The following is a 17412-nucleotide window of genomic DNA, read 5'->3' as shown; positions in this document are numbered from 1 at the left end:
TTGTTTTAGTGAATACATATTGAAATTATAAACCTGTATTATTCCCTTTTAATCAACACGATCTAATATTAACGAATATATATCATTACAAAGAAATTCATTCTAACAGTTGAACTTCCTAGAACTCATACAAAATGGAGATTGTAAGAAAGATTTAACCCTTTGACACAGATCTTAATTTTGCTCATATTCAAAATAGGACGTTGATATGTGTAGACATTAATAAAAATTAATTATGAGATAGACTTTTTACAAAACTGTTCTCTTGCCCTTTAATATATATTCATCTCTTTCTTAGCTGTAAGCAACTGCCGGAAATATAAACTTTAACGAAAATACACCCTCTGTCAGCACCATTTCTTGGTTCCTTTACTTTTCACTGTCTTTTTTGACGTTTTACTATTTTCTAATAATGCCAGCACATACATAACAATGTTACTGTACCCCAAATCTACATTTTTGGATCACGGTGCTCTCTTGCTTGCCTCGCAATTCCACAACACCTCGTCGATTTTTTATATTAGTTCGTATAAAGGGTAACGGTAGTTTTTTTTCTGACTGTACATATGATAATGTTCTCAGATCAAGGCGAGTTTTTTTTTTTTAGTGAGACGCTAGGTGCTACTGGCGTTATTACCACACTTATCTTGGTATCTCGTACCCTATCTGACAATTTTGCAGGGAATATTACTGGACAAAAATGCATTGACTTTTTCATGTACATATAACCATTCAAAGCAGTGCCTCATATTCAATTGTTTGGCCCAGAATTGCCAATGGCTGGACTGCTATAAACCAAACGAATAAAATAAATCCTCTGAAATTTCCCCTGGTGGACTCTGAGCATGGGACCAAACATGTAGAAACTTGTACAATGTAATCTACAAATACCTCAGAAGAGATTGCGTGGTGTAAATGGGCGGTGTTCTGCTCGGTGTGGGATCCACCCACGACAAGGAAGAAGAGAAGCGCCAGCACCGAAGTGACGCCCATGCTGGCTCTTAGGAAGCCAGATTGCTGCAAAGGAAGCGGGAATGAATAAAGTTTTACGTGGACCCAAATTCAATCTGAATGCGCTCATGAATTCAAAAAGGCCTTGCACCTCATGGCACACCGCCAGCTTACCTCGAGGCCCAGCGCCAGTAAGACAGCCACCGAGAGCGAGGCGCCCGCCGCGATCAAGTCTGGGGCGCCCTGCGACCCAGGGAGGCGGCCTACAAAACGCCCCACGAACGCCTCCACCTTCCTGCCTGTCATGTAGTCCATCGTCCCGGACTGGAAATGGGGGTATATATGTACAGATAAATGGAGAGATAGACAGATAAATAGATAGATAATATGTATATGTGTATATATTTATACACACTATATACATATATATGTATATATATATATACATATATATTATATATATATGTGTGTGTGTGTGTGTGTGTATGTAAATATATATATACATATATATATATATATATATATATATATATATATATATATATATATATATATTTTTTTTTTTTTTTTTTTTTTTTTTTTTTTTTTTTTTTTTTTTTTATCGAGTCACCATCTTTTTTTCCCCGCACGACTTGGCCCCCCACCAGCGCTTGCGGCAATCGGGGGAAAGTTCCTTCCCCCAAGGGAAAAACGCCCCGGGCCGGTGCTAAAACCCTCGAACTAGATTCCCGCCGTGACGTTTTGAGCCCGATGCTTAACCTGGGCAACCGGCCTTATTATAGGGTGTGTGTGGTTGTGTGTGTGTGTGTGTGGGGTTTTGGGTGTTGTGTTTGTGTGTGTGTTTTGGGGGTTGTGTGCAATATATAATACATATATATTATATATTATATATATATATAATATATATAAAATATAAAATTATAAAAATCATCATCAAAAAGGGTATGCTCATGTTTAAGCAGCCATGGACCTCTCCACCTTCTTCGCCACTCAACTGTGTGTGTGTGTTATCTATAAATGTATCTATCCTTCTGTCTCTATTATATCTATAATAGATCTATAAGTACTTAAGTAATATAAGTGGTGTGTGTGTGTGTGTTGTGTGGGTGGGTGTGGTGTGGTGTGTGTGTGTGTGTGTGTGTGTGTGTGTGTGGTCATGTTGAAACCCTTCAGCCCTGAACAAAAGAAAAAAATGGCCCAAATTCTTTTCCATTTTTAAGTGGGAGGCGTCGCGTAATTTACAAAAGTTTGTGCTTTAGATTTTCACGTTTTTTGGGTTTTTTTAAAAACAAGTTCGAAGGTCATTTTCATGTTTACCAATCCAGGGCGGGGGCTGGAAAAAAGAGAGGAGGAACAGTCTCTTCAGCAATATCTCGCACCCAGGGAAAAGAAGCTTTATTATTCCTTTTATTGATGTTATGAAACACATTATGGGTGCAACTGTTTAAAGGGTGAATTAATAAAAGTGACACGTGTTCGAAACTTTTAAAAGCATTTTTTATGCAATCAGGAACCCCCTTTTTTGATGGAAAAAATTTGTTCCCTTCGTGCGGGGAGCAGCTAGTGTAAGGAAAAGTCACTTACTTTTTAAACATATTTTTGGGGAAGACAGATTTACATCGGATTATATGTTTGGGAAAACATTTCAACTGGAAATTGTTATGTTAGGGAATATTTAACTAAAAATTTTTGATGAAAATTTAAGTTAAATGCCCACGTGTTTCATTGATATTTTTTTTGCTCTTAGGGTTTAAAACTTGGCTTAAACAGATCTTTATCTACTTTTTTTGATGATTTTAAAGGGGAAAGTTTATTTCATTTTTTAAGGGATTTTAAATTTAACGTATTATTATGAAAATCTACGGGTAAAATATTGATATTTTTTAGGGATTACTGACAATATATTAGAATTTAAAGAAAAAACTTTTTATATACTAAAGAAATGATATTAATTATTTACTAAAAATTTCTTTTTATTTCAAAAGAAACCAGCGCTGCTGATGATGACGGCCTTCATCTCCACTTTGGCGCAAGAACCCTTTTTTCATGAACTATGTGCCAACCTGAGGTTCGCATCTGGTCTGATGAAGAGAAAAACAGAGAGGGAAATTTACCACCAGGTCCCCTGAATTTACAAGTAGCCTGCGGGCCCCCAGACGGACCCAGCAAAATCTAAATACTAAGGGATGTCTCATTTCGGGGAAAAAAATATAAACTTCAATCACAGATTTCGTGGGTGTTTGAAAAATATTTCGGGGAAAACTTTTTTTCAAACCACATTTCTCTCCCCTGTAATTATTTCATGTTTCCCCCTAAATTTTTTGATGCAATGACCTAGAAACCAGAAAAAGTACATGCCCCAAAAAGGGAAAACCCCTTATCACTAATAGACAAAAAAAATTTTATAGGAATAAATTTCCTTTTTTCATTTTTTTAAAAATTTCCCCTAAAATTAAAAAATGTATGGCAAAGAAAACAAGGATTTCTTTATCTGATGCCATGAGTGGACATTTTTCTTTAATCATAGCTTCCAAAAGTCTTTGTGAGACTTTTGAATCAGCACAGGGAATAGACAATTTCATAAGAAAAAACCCACTCATAATTGGTTCTTTTTCACGCTGTTTGGAGTTAGACAGCCCTCAATATGTCTCATTATAAAAATGATTTTCCCATTACACAAACACCCCTTTAAGAAATTTACCCTGGGAAAACCAAACCCCACAGGGCCTAAAGATCTTTTTTTTAGCTAGTATGATGGCCAAGTCCTAGATTTTGATTTTTTTTCGGGGAAAAAGACTTGCTTTTAATTTTACAAAGAACTGGACTTCATCTTCCAGAGGGGGGGTACCCTTTTAAATAGGAGAAGCTGCAGTCCTAAGATTTTTAAAGTCATCAGTAGAGGTATAGTTTTTTTTCTTTGATAGGTTTTTTTTCTACACCCAAGCTTTAGAAATTTCTCATCATTAGGATGGGACTACAGGGACAATGAAAATAACCTTTTGCCAAAACAGTGTCGATTGAAGACTGAGAATAGTTAAGAATCCGGAGGTTCCCCTGACTGTGCAGTGAGAGATGATTCTGCTTTTTTTTAACTGTATGTTTTCCAAAAAAAAAAATCACTTACATCTAATGAACTAGTATTCACCAGTTCTACTTGTCAGAGGTGTTTTAAAAGAGAAAAAAGCCACTTTGAAGTGGAACGTCCAGGGTTTTTTGAGCATACAACTCAAAAAGGGGGGTGATATTTTGATCAGGTCATTTCTGTTACAGAAGTGCAAATTACTTTTCGAGCAATGTTGCATCTTTTGACCTCCTTTGGGAAAGCATGGAGGTAAAGAAAAGATTTTGAAAAAAAGCATTTTTGTTACCATGGCAGTATGATTTTAAAAATTGGAAATAGCTTTTTCTTTGATTTCTGAAAGTTTAGATGATGACAACAGGGGTTAGATTTCAGAGGAATGATGACATTTTTAGAAAAAGAACAAGGCCCCCTTTCCCCTTTCTGCAAAGCTACTAACAGTGCATGCCCTAAGCCGGGCATTACCCCCTTATGCCTTAGAAAGAGAGTCGATACAGGTCAAGGGGGGGACCAAGTTTTTTTAAAGCAAAAATTCAAAGTTTTTTTTGTCTTTATATGAAAAAAATGTTATTCTCTTTTTCCCTTGCCCTGAAATTTGTGATTAGGTTTACAAAATTAAAATGTTTTTGTTAAAGAAGATTTGAAAAAGAACTTTCTTTTTTTCATAAGAAAAAAAAAAAGGTTTTTTTTCTTTTCGTAAGTAAAGATTATGGTTGCAGATATGCAGAGCTGAGAATACCTCATTTTTTTTTAGGTACACTGCAGCAAGTAATAATTTTTTCTTAAATTTTGTTTTTAATGAAAAATGCCTGCAATAAATTTAATAAAAATAATATACCTGGAATTATCAAATTTGTGTTTTTTTTTGAAAATAATACATTTTGTGAAATTTAAAGTTTGTTTCATTGGATTCTGTTTTTTTTTTCAAAAATTTTTTTCCCATTTCTAAGCCCCCTGGCCAATTTGGGCCAAAATTTAAAGGGAATACTCTGAACTACCAGATACACATCTAAAAAAATTGTACCTTTTTTGGCCCCGACAATCCCCTGTCATAAAACTAAAAAACTAAAGTAAAAAAATTTTCAGGGTGAAGGGGTATGTGTTTGTGGTTGTGTGTGTGTTGGTGTGTGTGTGGTTGTGGTGGGTTGTTGTATGTATGTATGTATGTAGTATTGGTGTGTTACTATGTATGTATGTGTGTGTGTGTGTGTGTGTGTGTGTGTGTGCATATATTTATATTTTTTTTTATTATTATTATTATTTTTTTTTTTTTTAAGGGTAGGTTCATGTTTGAGCCGCCGTGGTCACAGCATGACACTCAATTGTTTTTTTCATGTTGTGATGCTCTTTGGAGGAGACGGGTAGGTCCCCCCCTTCCTTTCCAGGGAGAGTGCAAGTTTTTCCCTTTTGGTAATCATTCTCTCTATTTTATCCGGGTTGGGCCAGCATAACTTGCGCGGTTTGGCCCCCCCAGGGCTAGGTAGGCAATCTGGTGAAGCCCTTCCCCAAAGTTACTAAAACTCTCGAACTCAGTTTTACCGTCGTGCAGTTTTTGAGCCGATGCTTAACACTCGGCCCCGCGGGCCTTCATAATGTATAATAATATAATAATATTATATTATATATATAATATATACATATTATATTAAGTAGATGCAAAAGGGGACAAAAACGACTCCACTCGCGTATTACATGGGGGTGAAACAGGAATAGGTTAATGAAAACCGGAAACCGCAATCGATTTACGTAACCAATGCCCGTAACCGCAAGTGATTAACGTAATCAATACCGAAACCCGGGAATCTTTAAATATAGTTTAATGATTTTAGCATGCACCCAGACTACCTTACGGTCTTTCATGGGCTCATAGCAAAAGTAGGATAATTAAAAGTGATTATAAATAAAGATCAAAACTGAAACAAAAACCGACTTAATGATATCTGCCCCCTCCCCTCCTCTCCAATATAGGTGACGGACAGAACCCCTCCCCTACGCATCAAAAACGGGTTTAATGACCGCGGAAAGTATTAAGAATCAAGACCGTAACCAGAATCATTATCAATGACCTAACCAAAATATTAGCAACACCGGGAGGACTCCCCCCCCTTCTCTCTGAAACCATATGCCGGGTACCAAGATGACCCTCCCCCCACCCTCTTCCCCCAACCCCACACCACCACCCTTTTCCATACCCTCCCACCCCCGCACCGATGACCGAAACCCAAAACATTAAAAGAAAACCACTGGAGGACTCCCCTCCCCTTCTCTCTAAACAATGCCGGCCCCAAAGTGATCCCTCCCCCCCCCCTCCCCCAACCCCCCACCACCACCCTCCCCTACCCCCCCCCCGCACCGAAATATTCATCAGTTTAAACTTTTACCTGTATCGATAAAAAACCAGTACACACCGAGAATCCCCCCCCCAGAATGAGGCAATCATAATCCAACCCAAATCCCCCCGGTGTCACGATGACCCTCCTCCCCTCCACACCCCCCCCCCCCCAAAATATTCATCGGTTTGAATTTGTACCGGGATCGAGAATTGACCCTGTTCAGACGAGTGAACCCCCTCCTAATGTTCAACGGTTTGAACTGTCCCTTGATCGAGAATTGCCCTTTTTACAGACGAGTAACCACCCCTCCAAAGAATGAAACTGTCATAAAAATAACCAAACGCCCTCCCCCCGCCCCCCATCATCGGTCACCAAGGGGGCTGCTAATGACCAAAAATTTCCGTTCCGTCCCTCGCTGACCGGGAAAAGAATAAAATTTAACTGAAAAGGATAAAACGCGGTGTACGAAAAATACTTTTTTTTTTTCTTTTTCCATCAACCACACACACACAAAATATTGCAAAGGTAAATCCCAAAAATGATACACATCGTCTGCTAGATTTTCCCTCCTCAACCAAATTTTTTTTGGCGAGATTTATTTTTGTAGTTGGGTGGTTTTCTCCTTTGAAATTTTTCATACACCCCTGCAGAATGCGATGATCACCCCCCTAAGAATATGCTCAAAACCCAAACCCCCCTGCCGGGTGTCACTGATACCCCCTCCCTCATCCCCCTCCCCCCCTCCCACCCCCCCCCCAAATTCAATCGTGTTGAACTTGCACCCGGATCGAGAATTGACCTTTTACAGACGAGGGGACCACCCCCCTAATAAGAAATCAAAATCATAAAATCACATAAATCATAATCAAAAACCCTAAAAAAGGTCTTCAATATCCTTATACAAAAAAAAAGACAAAAATACAAATCCTCGCCCCGTTTTTCATATAACGAGGAGTTTAAAGACATTTCTTCTTTTCGAGGAATGACGGGGGGGGGTGCACTCTCTCTTGAGGTGAACCCAACAAGAAAGGAAATCCTTTTTAACCCCTTACTAAGTTTGACAATGTTCGATTACGAAAAATATTCAAAAATATATGCATTGACAATCCATTTCTCACTCCTATGCATATAAAAAAAAAATACTTAAAAAAGGACCAAATAAATATCTTTACAAATGTTTACAAATGATAATATAACAAAGATGAACTTAATAAGAATATTCAACAGAAATTTTTAATTGTGGAACGTGATAAATTTGCGAACTCCTCTCTTCTTTAACATTTATATATCTTTTTACATCCCAAAGGATCTTTATAAAAAATACAATTCAGTAAAAAAAGGATCATAAAACTCTTGTTTCCCCAAATGCCTTTAATATGACTTTCAACTTACACAAACACACGTCCTAACAGGTGAAACACAAAAAAGATAAAAAAACGGGCTTATTTTTTTTTGTGTAAATGTAAATGTGATAACTACCATACGCACTTTTGAAATTGCAGGCTTTATACAAAGGTTAATCACAATATAACAGGTGCCCCCTAATAAGAATAACAAAGAAATTTTTAAAACTTCGCGGGCGATGGATAAGCTATCTTACCCCCCAAAAGGGGCATCTTTCAAAAAAATACAATTCACTAAAAAAGATCTGAAACCTTGTTGTAAAAAGTCTTTTTTATGACTTTCACAAACACACAACCTAACAGCGAAATACAAATAAAATAAAAAAAAACAGGCTTAAATTTTCTTTTAAATGTAAATGCGAAAACCCACTTTTTCATACATTGAAAAATTCGGTTATACATCATTTAATTCCCTAACAGGTTTGAAAAGTCGCCTTTTTTATTCTATTTAGAGAGCATTAAATGGGGTTTAAACATTGCGCGAGACCAAAGACGGGTTTCCCCTCCTATTTCCGCTTGAACATTTAATTTATTCCCAAACTAGGACCACCACCTGTCCCCACGTGCCGAACCATTTAGTTTTGCTTTTTAACCCTCAAGGGGCAATGCGGTTATTTCCTAAAATTTCCCGCCCAGCTCTCAATTTTGTCAACTAAAATGAAAAACTAGGAAATATTTCAGTTTTTCCCCATATGTTAATCTGTGCACCCCCAATACTGCATTCTTTTCTGATAAAAAAAGCCCAGGGTAAACATGTTTGGGGATCCTCTGTTTATGATATATAAGAAAAAGATGAATTGAACAGAAGGTGGAAGTTTTTAGTAATTTACTCCCCCCCCAAAATGTCTTAGTACCCCCCTCAAGTATATACGAAGAAAAGGAACTATGCAACGGAACCACTAATGTTGGTTACTATGTTTTTCATTCTTAGAAAATTCTTTTTTTCCCCTCAAGAAGGGGGAAAAATATTGTAAAAAGACAAAAAACCTTGCCGAGGGGGAAATAATCATACTAACTTTCTTCTCGTTTTCCATGCCAGCTTTTCACCATCTACAAACATGCTATAAGAACGGGGGCAGATAAGTTGCTATTTTTGTGGGACCGGCGTTTTTGCAGCAAGAGATGGAGCTAATAAGTTGTTATTTTTAAGAGACATCACCTCACGGCCGGACTATGGTATTTACTTTACGGGAAACGTACATTGGAACCGTTTTTAAGAACACAGCATATATTTTCTAAAATCTCCCAATACAAAGAGAGAAATTTTTTTTTACGTTGGCAGATAAAACTTGACACTAAAATTCTTTAATATTTTCTAAATTTTATTACAAAGTCATGCCAAATGAAAAAATATATATATTCTTAACACCCTTTTCCCTTGTTTTTTCCTATGTCCCTAGTTTTGTAGTGCGAAAACTTTAAGGCCCCTATAAACTTTTTTTATTTTCAAAAATCAAAAAACCTTATAAAAAGAAGGCTTTCACTTGATTTTTTTTTTCCCTTTTAGCAACTATGTCTTTATCAAAACAAGAATTTTTATAAGATATAAAAAAAGAGGTAAAAAAAAATATAACTCCCCATTTTATAAAGTTTTAAATTTACGTGTTTTGGAAAATGCAAAGTCAAATTCGCCTAAAGAGGGTTTTTTTGACCAAGGATATGTTTACCCCGTGAGTAAAAAAAATATTAGTGACCCCCGAGCGATGGATCTTACAGACACACGATTTTTTTCCAAAAATGATGCGTTTTTTTCTTTTCTTAAACCCGAGTTATCAACCCAACTATATATTATATTTCTTAATCAAAACGTTTTTCTTTGCAAAATATAAAAAAAAAAAAAAAGGTGCTTTTTTGGGGTGCAATTAGATATCTTTTTTACTGGCAAAAGGGTATCGGAACATGTCAGGGGGGGAAAGATAAGAAATTAAAAACATTAAAGGGGAAAAAGAACCCGAACAATAAAAGGAAAAACATGAAAAAAAATTTCCTTCCTTTGGGGGGGAAAAACCCTTTCTTTTTAAAAATTTAGGAAAGCAAAATCCCTTTTTTTTCCTTTTAAAAGGGGTAAAATTTTATGCTGAATTTTTTTTAGAAAAAATGGTGGGTTTTTTAAATTTTCTGACATCTTTAAAACAAAACTTTTTTCGATCCCTTTTTTAAAACTGTGCTCCCCTACCCAAAAGCCCCAAAATTTCGGGGCCCCCTTTCCAATTGTTTCCCCTCCCTTTCTCAAATAGGGGCAAACTTGGGGGGGTATTTTCCCCCCTTTTGTAAAAAATGTATTAATAATTTCATAAATGACCCTTAATAACCCAATAAACCCCCAAAACTAAAAGTTTTAAAAAATTGTTGTTGATTGGGGAATGCTTCCCCCCCACTAAAGCTTTTGGGGTTCCCCCCAAAAACATAAAATTTTTTTTGGCGGGGGCCCCCTTTTAAATTGTTCCTTTTTGAAACCGATGTGTTTTTACCAAGTAAAAAATGGGAATAATTTGGGGCAAAAATATTCCAAAACCTAAAAGTTTTGCTTGATTTTTGAATTTATTTTCCATTCGCATTTTTGCAAGAAAATAAGAAAAAGCGGGGCCGATTTGATTTCCGGATGTCACTCCTGTAAAACTTTTCCGGAAATTTGTAAAATTTAAATTTCCCCCAAAATTCAAAATTTTGCTTTTTTTCCCCCAATTTTTATTTTTTCCCCTTTCCCAAAGAAAAAATGCCCCAAGGGTTCTTATGTATTGGGGGGTTCAAAAAAGAAACCCTTTTTAAATTAAAAAAAATTTAAGCAAATTTTACAAATTTTTATTAAATTTTTTTTAGAAAAAAAAAATCAAAGGGACAATATTGTTTTTTTTGAAAAAAAATTCCCGTAAAAAAAAATAAAAAACCCCCAAAATTTAAACATATTTTGTCTTAAAAAAAAATAAAGTTATTGTTTTTTTAAATTTATTTGAAAAAAACCCAAAAAATTTTTTAAAAAAAAATAAAAATTTCTTAAAAATAAAAAGTTTTTTTAAAATTTTTTGACCCTTTTTTTGAAAAAATATTAGCCCCCCTTAAAAAATGCCTGACATTTTTCATATTTTTGCGGAATAAATCTTAAATGGCCATTTTCCCCTAAATTTTGGGAATCATTTAATTTTTTTTTTTTTTAAAACCCGTTTCTAACCTTGTTAAAAAAATTTTCTCTTGGTGGTTTACATTATAATCATTCAGCATGAAAACTCCCTATTTTTATCAGCGTCTTTTCGTGTCAGAGAATATTTCCCTTAATTTTGCCCGAAATAGACGAGGGACTCTATATTCCCCCACGCGCCGCATTTCCCCGACGCGGAGCGCGCGCGGGAAGTAAAACCGCACGCGCCCCGGGCGAGGGCGCGGCGGCGACAGGGAGGGGTTCTTAAAAAAGTTTTGATATCAAAAAGATTTTATTTCCGCAAAATTTTGCGTTTTATCTTCGAATAAACCGACTTCCTTGATTTCATATTTTGCCTCTGAGCGTTTTTTAAAAGGCCCCTTTTAATCTAAAAAACAGATATTTTTACCCCTTTTTTATATCAAGCGGATATATTTATATATTAATATAATATATAATATATAATATAAGGAGAGAGAGAGAGAGGAGAGAGAGAACCTTTTAATTAAAAAAAGAAATTGTTGACGGTACGGTTTAGAGTGTCCTTTTTTAATATTAAAACGACTTTAGCAGGGAAAAATTGAGAAAAAGAGTAACTTAAAGGGGCCCCCCCCCTCTCTATGTAAGGTTGCCCCCCCCAAAGGCGCCCTCCGCCCCCCTCGCCGCCCCCGCCGCCCTCCCCCGCCCTCGCCCCCCGCGTGCTTTTTATTTTTCCCCCCGCGCGGCATCCGCGTCGGGATGAGTGCGGCGCGTGGGGAATATAGAGTCCCTCGTCTGGGCTGCGGTCAACATTACAGGAAAAAATTTTCTCTGAACAAGGGGAAAAGGCGCTGATAACGTAGGATTTTACATGCTGAATGTTATAATGAAACCACCAAGTAGAAATTTTTGTTAAAAGGGTTTAGAATCGGTCCCTGATGCAGCTAAAAGTGCACCACATTGAGAGGAGTGCCATTGGCGTCGCACATTTAGGGGGAAAATGGCAGCATTTTCAACGTATGTACTTGTCTCGTGGAAAAGTATCGAAAAAAGTGGGCACAGGACTTTAGTTTCCTAAGGGATCTAATATTTTAAAAAAAAATAAGGATGCAAAATATTTATACAAAACTTTTTTACTTTTATAAGCAATTACTCATATTTGATTTTTATATAATATTTTATTGGTGTTTTTTTCCTAGGCGGGGCGATAACTTCAAAATAATCAATCGATCAAGATTTTTTTTTCTAAGAAAAATATGTTAAAACTTTTGGGTATATTTGCTTTTTTCTTCTTTAAAACAAGGTTAGATAGCTTTTTGCAAAAATAAAATATTGATACCATTGGTAAACATTATTTTTCATTTATGAATAAAATTACACTTTACATAAGGAAAATTTTAAAAAATATAGCATTATGGCTCGGATGCGGTTGTTAGTATTTTAAGCCTCTATCAGATTCTGAAATCTTTTCCCACAGAGGTGACAGCCCGGAAGACAGCAAATGTGCCCTGTTCGTCGTATTTTGTCTGCGAATGGGAAAAAATAAATAATTGCGAGGAAAGCGAGAAGCAAAACTTAATGAATGATGGAATTTTAAATTCTGACAAAATTATCGCGGCAAATGTTTGTACTATGTTGATTTTGTATTGCAGTCATACGAGTAATTTCTATTTTTTACTATAATAAAGACATATTTCTGTTTTTTTATCAAATTTTTTGTTTTTTTCGCAAGGAATCCAAGCTTGATATGGCTAAAGCACACCAATTCTAAATCAATCAAAGTCAAAACATATTTAGTTTGTGGGGAAATTATGTTTTTAAACTCCAATTATATTTTAATCACCATTTTTCATCCTCGCGGTAAAAACAGCATCGCCTTAGTCGAGGGGGGGGAGGGAGGAGAAGATTTAGGGGAAGGGGGAGCCTCGCCAAAAATAGGGAGCAGACCCCTGAGTGTGGAAGAGGGTGGAAGAACGATGTGTACGATCAACAACCGGGCGAGCTTTCCAAAACTTTCAGTACTAGAACTGGGGGTTTCCTTTGGCAAAAGATTTAAGGGACATTTCCATGGAGATATTTATTAAGTATGCAGCCCACGAAAAGGAGACGAGAAAAAATACTTCCAGGTGTCGCTCTATTTTTGCCCCTTCCTCCTTGCACGTCCATTAATGGTTTAGTATGTCGAGAAGTCATTATCTCGGACAAGCAGGGGGATTTCCCCGATACCGCTGTGGTCGTCCGTTATTGGGTATTGCCTGGAGCTTGTCACAGTTTGGAAGGCCTCTTTAGATAAATAAGACTTTTGTTAAAAATGATGGGAAACTAAACATTTTAAAACCCCTTAAATATTTCCCAAGTCTGAAAAAACGCTCAATTTTATACATACTTTAATCACCCCTTTTATTTTAAAAAAAGGCATTTTTCTTCTCTAGTTATGATAAAAGCTTTTCCCCCCTTATTATGAGGTAAGCGAATATTTTTTTTTCCCCAAACGAATGCTTTTTTATGTCATTTAGAAAATATTGCTTCGGATTTGGCTTTTTTCCCCCTTTAGGACTGTGATTTTCAACCCCTTTTATAACTTACCTCCTCACTGTTGTTTCTCGCATATACCCTTTAAAAGCCATGTAAAAAAGAATACTAATGTAGACACCAACAAGAAAGATCTTTTTTTTTTATTTTGCAAAGAAGTTTTGATTAAAAAAAAATAAATATAGTTTTTGATAACCGGTTTAAGAAAAAAAAAAAAAAGTCAGTTGGAAAAAGCAGCTGTCTGCTAAGATCCATCGCACGGGGTGTCATAATATATTATTTTTTATCACAGGGGTAAACATATTCCTTGGTCAAAAATCCCCGCTTTTGGGGGAATTTGACTTTGTCATTTCCAAACACGTCAATTTTAAAAGCTTTATAACAGGGGGGTTAATTTTTTTACCTCTTTTTTTATTCTTATAAAAGTTTTGTTTAGATAAAGACTAGTTTCTAAAAGGGAAAAATAATCTGAAAAACCTTTTTTTTTTACAGGTTTTGATTTTGAAGATAAAAATAGTTTATAGGGGCCTTAAATGTTTTTGCTACTACAACAACTAGGAAAATATATATTTTTTTTTTCATTGGTATGACTTTGTATTAAGATATTCAGAAAAATTAAAGAGTCGAGTGTCAAGTTTTTTTTTGTGCCAACGTAAAAAATATTTTTCTCTTTGTATAGGGAGATTTTAGAAAATTTGCATGTGCACTTAAAAAGCGGTGGCTGAAGTACTTTCCCGATAAGTAAATCACCATAGTCCCGCGGTGAGGTGATCGTCTCTTTAAAAATAACACTTTTCTAGCTCATTCTTGCGCAAATTTTTTTGAAAGGCAATACGGGGAACGAGAAATAAAGTTGGTTGAATTATAAACCCTTGCCAAGGTTTTTTGTGTCCTTTTATAAATTTTTTCCTGTTTTGTGGAGACAAAAAAAAAATAATTCTAGATAAAAAACTACAAAATCAAAATCGCCGTATCCGATTAAAAATAGCAACTTTTCTGCCCCCTCTCTTTTTAAGCATGTTTTTTAGACTGGTGAGAAAAACCATGGCATGGAAATCGGAAGTAAAATTTGTTGGGTTATTTTCGGGGAAGGTTTTTGTGTCTTTTTACAATATTTTTTCCCCTTCTTTAGGAGCAAAACAGCATATTTTCTAGTGAAAGAAAAATATAGTAACCAAAATTAGTGGTTACCCTTTTCATAGTTCCTTTTCTTCGTATATATTTTAGGGAGGTACTATAGACAATTTTGTGGAGGGGGAGTAAATTTCTGAAAGCTAGTCCAACCTTTTGTTCTAATTCATTTTTTTTTATCATCAAAACAAGGATCCCTAATCGATGTTTTCCCTGGTTTTTTATAACAGAAAGAAGCACTGTATTGGCGTGCACAGAGTTTTCATATGGAAAGCGAAAATTTTTTAGTTTTTCATTTAGATTGTACAAAATGAGAGCTGAGGCGGAAATTTTTGGAAATATACCGCATTGCCCTTAGGTTGATTAAGCAAACAAACTGGTTGGCACGTGGGGGGCAGGTGGTGGGCCTAGTTGGTAGATAATTAACTTTTAAGCGGAAATAGGAGGGGGAAACCCGTCTTTGGGGCTCGCGCAGATGTGTTGAAAACCATTAATGCTCTCAAAAAGATAAAACCGGGGCTTTTTAACCGTTGGGAATTAAAAGTTTGTATAAGCCCGAATTTTTCAAATGTAGAATAGTGGTTATCGCATTTACTTTACCAGAAAATTTAAGCCCGTTATTTTTTATTTTTTAAAAATTTTTATCGTCTGTTTGGTTGTGTTTTTTGAAGTCAAATAAAAAAATTGGTACAAAAAAGTTTCAGTCCTTTTTAGTGAATTTTATTTTTATTAGAAAGATGCCTTGGGGGAAAATAGCTTACAATCGCCCCGGAAGTTTTAAGAAATTTCTGTTGTTTTTCTTATTGGGGTTTCACCTGTTTATTAGATTAACCTGTTGATAAGCCTGCAATTTTTAAACTGCGTAGTGGGTAGTTTTCACATTACATTACACAAAAATATAAGCCTTTTATTTTTATTTTTGTGTTTTCACCTGTTAGGGGGTGTTTGTGTAAGCTTGAAAGTCAATTAAAGGGAGTTGGGGACAAAAGAGTTTCATGATCCTTTTCATGAATTTTATTTTTTATTATAAAAATGCCTTTGGGATGTAAGAACGACTATATAAATTTAAAAGAAGAGAGGGTTTGCAAATTATCAATCGTTCCCCCGAAGTTAAAAATTTCTGTTTAATATTTTTATTAGGTTGCATCTTTTTTATATTTGATTTTAAAAATTTGTAAAAATATTGAAGGCTTTGCAAGTATTTTTTTTTTTTAGCATATGGAGTGAGAAATGGTAGTGTCAATGCATATATTTTTGTCTTTTATTTAGTAATGCACATTTTCAATTTTAGTAAGGGGTTAAATGGATTTTCCTTTTTTGGTTGGGTTTCACTCAAGAAGGAGGCACCACCCCCCCGTCATTACTTGAACAAAAAGAAATGATCTATTTTATCCCGTTTTTATGAAATTGGGGGGGGATATATTTTTATTTTTGTCTTTTTTTTTTACTAAAGGCAAATGAAGCCCCCGGGGAGGGTTTTTGATTATACATTTTTTTCATTAGGGGGGGTGGTCACTCGTCTGAACGGGGGCAATTCCCGATCCCAGTACAAGTTCAAAAACGATGAATATTGCGGGGGGGGTTTTGGGGGAGGTGGGTCATCAGGAACCCGGGATTGGTTTTATTTGATTGCTCATCATTAGGAGGGGTGATCACTCGCATTCAGTGCAGGGGGTGTATGAAGAATTCAAAAGGGGAAACCCCCCACCTACAAAAAATAAATCATCGCCAAAAATATGGTTGGGAGGAAAGTCTATCGCAGACGAAGATGTTCATTTTTGGGATTCACTTTGCAAATTTGTGTGTGTGGAGAGTGTGGTTTTGTGGTGTGTGTGTGTATGTTGTGTGTGTGTTGTGTGTGTGTGTGTGTGTGTGTGTGTGTGTGTGTGTTGGTGTTGGTGGGTGATGAAAATAGAAAAATAAAAGTAAATCGTACCCGCGGTCATTTAATTGTATTTTTTATCCCGGTCACGACGAGGGGCGGAAAAGGTAATTATTGGGCTTTGCAGACCTTTTTGTGACCCACCTGTGGGGGACGGGGGGGGGCGTTAGGGTTTTTGATTGACAGTTTCATTCATTAGGGGGGTGGTTACTCTCTGTAAAGGGTCAATTCTCGTCCGGTACAAGTTTAAAAAACGTGAATCATTAGGAGGGGGGGGTCATCGTTGTAAAGGGTCAATTCCGACCAGGGAGAAGTTCAAACCCTAAAAATTGCGGGGGGCGGGGTGGGAGGGGGGGAGGGGCATCTGTGACCCTGGCATTTGGGTTTGGGTTAGATTGCCTCATTTATTAGGAGGGGTGATAAATCGGTGTGAACTGGGGTTAATTTTCGATACAGGTACAAGTTTTAAAAATGAGAAAAAATTTTCGGGGCGGAGGTGGGAGGGATGGAAAAGGGTGGTGGTGGTGAGGGTGGGGGGAGGGATCATCTGTGGTACCGGATATGTTTTCAGAGAGAAGGGGGGGGGGGTCCTCCAGGGGTGTGCTAATGATTTGGTTAAGGGCATTGATAATGTTCTGGTTAGGCATTAAACCCGTTGTGAGCCAAAGGGGAGGCGTTCTGTCCATCGCCTGTATTGGGAGGGGGGAGGGACAGATATCATTTGAGTCGGTTTTAAAGATTTCCCGTTCCGTATTTATTTGATAATCATTTTAAATTTTGCTCTTCTGCTATGATGCGCCCATGAACGACGTAAGGTAGTCTGGGGGATGCTAAACATCATAACTTTTGATTATGATTCCGGGTTTCGGTCATTTATTAGTTAATCACTTGCGGTTACGGCATTGGTTTTCGTAAATCGATTTCGGTTTCCGGTTTTCATTTAAACCCACTTTCCGTTACACCCTCATTGACGGATGGAGGTTCTG

At 36.5% G+C, this 17412-nt stretch overlaps 1 protein-coding gene across 1 annotated transcript in view; it reads right to left on the bottom strand.

Moving 5' to 3' along the window:
- Window positions 1-732: 732 nt before the first annotated feature.
- Window positions 733-17412, bottom strand: part of LOC119571242 — a gene marked incomplete at its 5' end in the record, with an annotated part of 18459 nt that continues 1779 nt past the window's right edge. The window contains 2 exon segments of the mRNA XM_037918646.1: window positions 733-1017; window positions 1126-1275. Coding sequence (XP_037774574.1) covers window positions 733-1017; window positions 1126-1275 — 435 coding nt within the window.

The sequence above is a fragment of the Penaeus monodon genome, unplaced genomic scaffold (genome assembly GCF_015228065.2).
Source record: "Penaeus monodon isolate SGIC_2016 unplaced genomic scaffold, NSTDA_Pmon_1 PmonScaffold_56, whole genome shotgun sequence".
NCBI lineage: Eukaryota > Metazoa > Arthropoda > Malacostraca > Decapoda > Penaeidae > Penaeus > Penaeus monodon.
The sequence above is the reverse complement of the archived record's forward strand: the minus strand, read 5'-3'. Positions and strand labels throughout refer to the sequence as shown.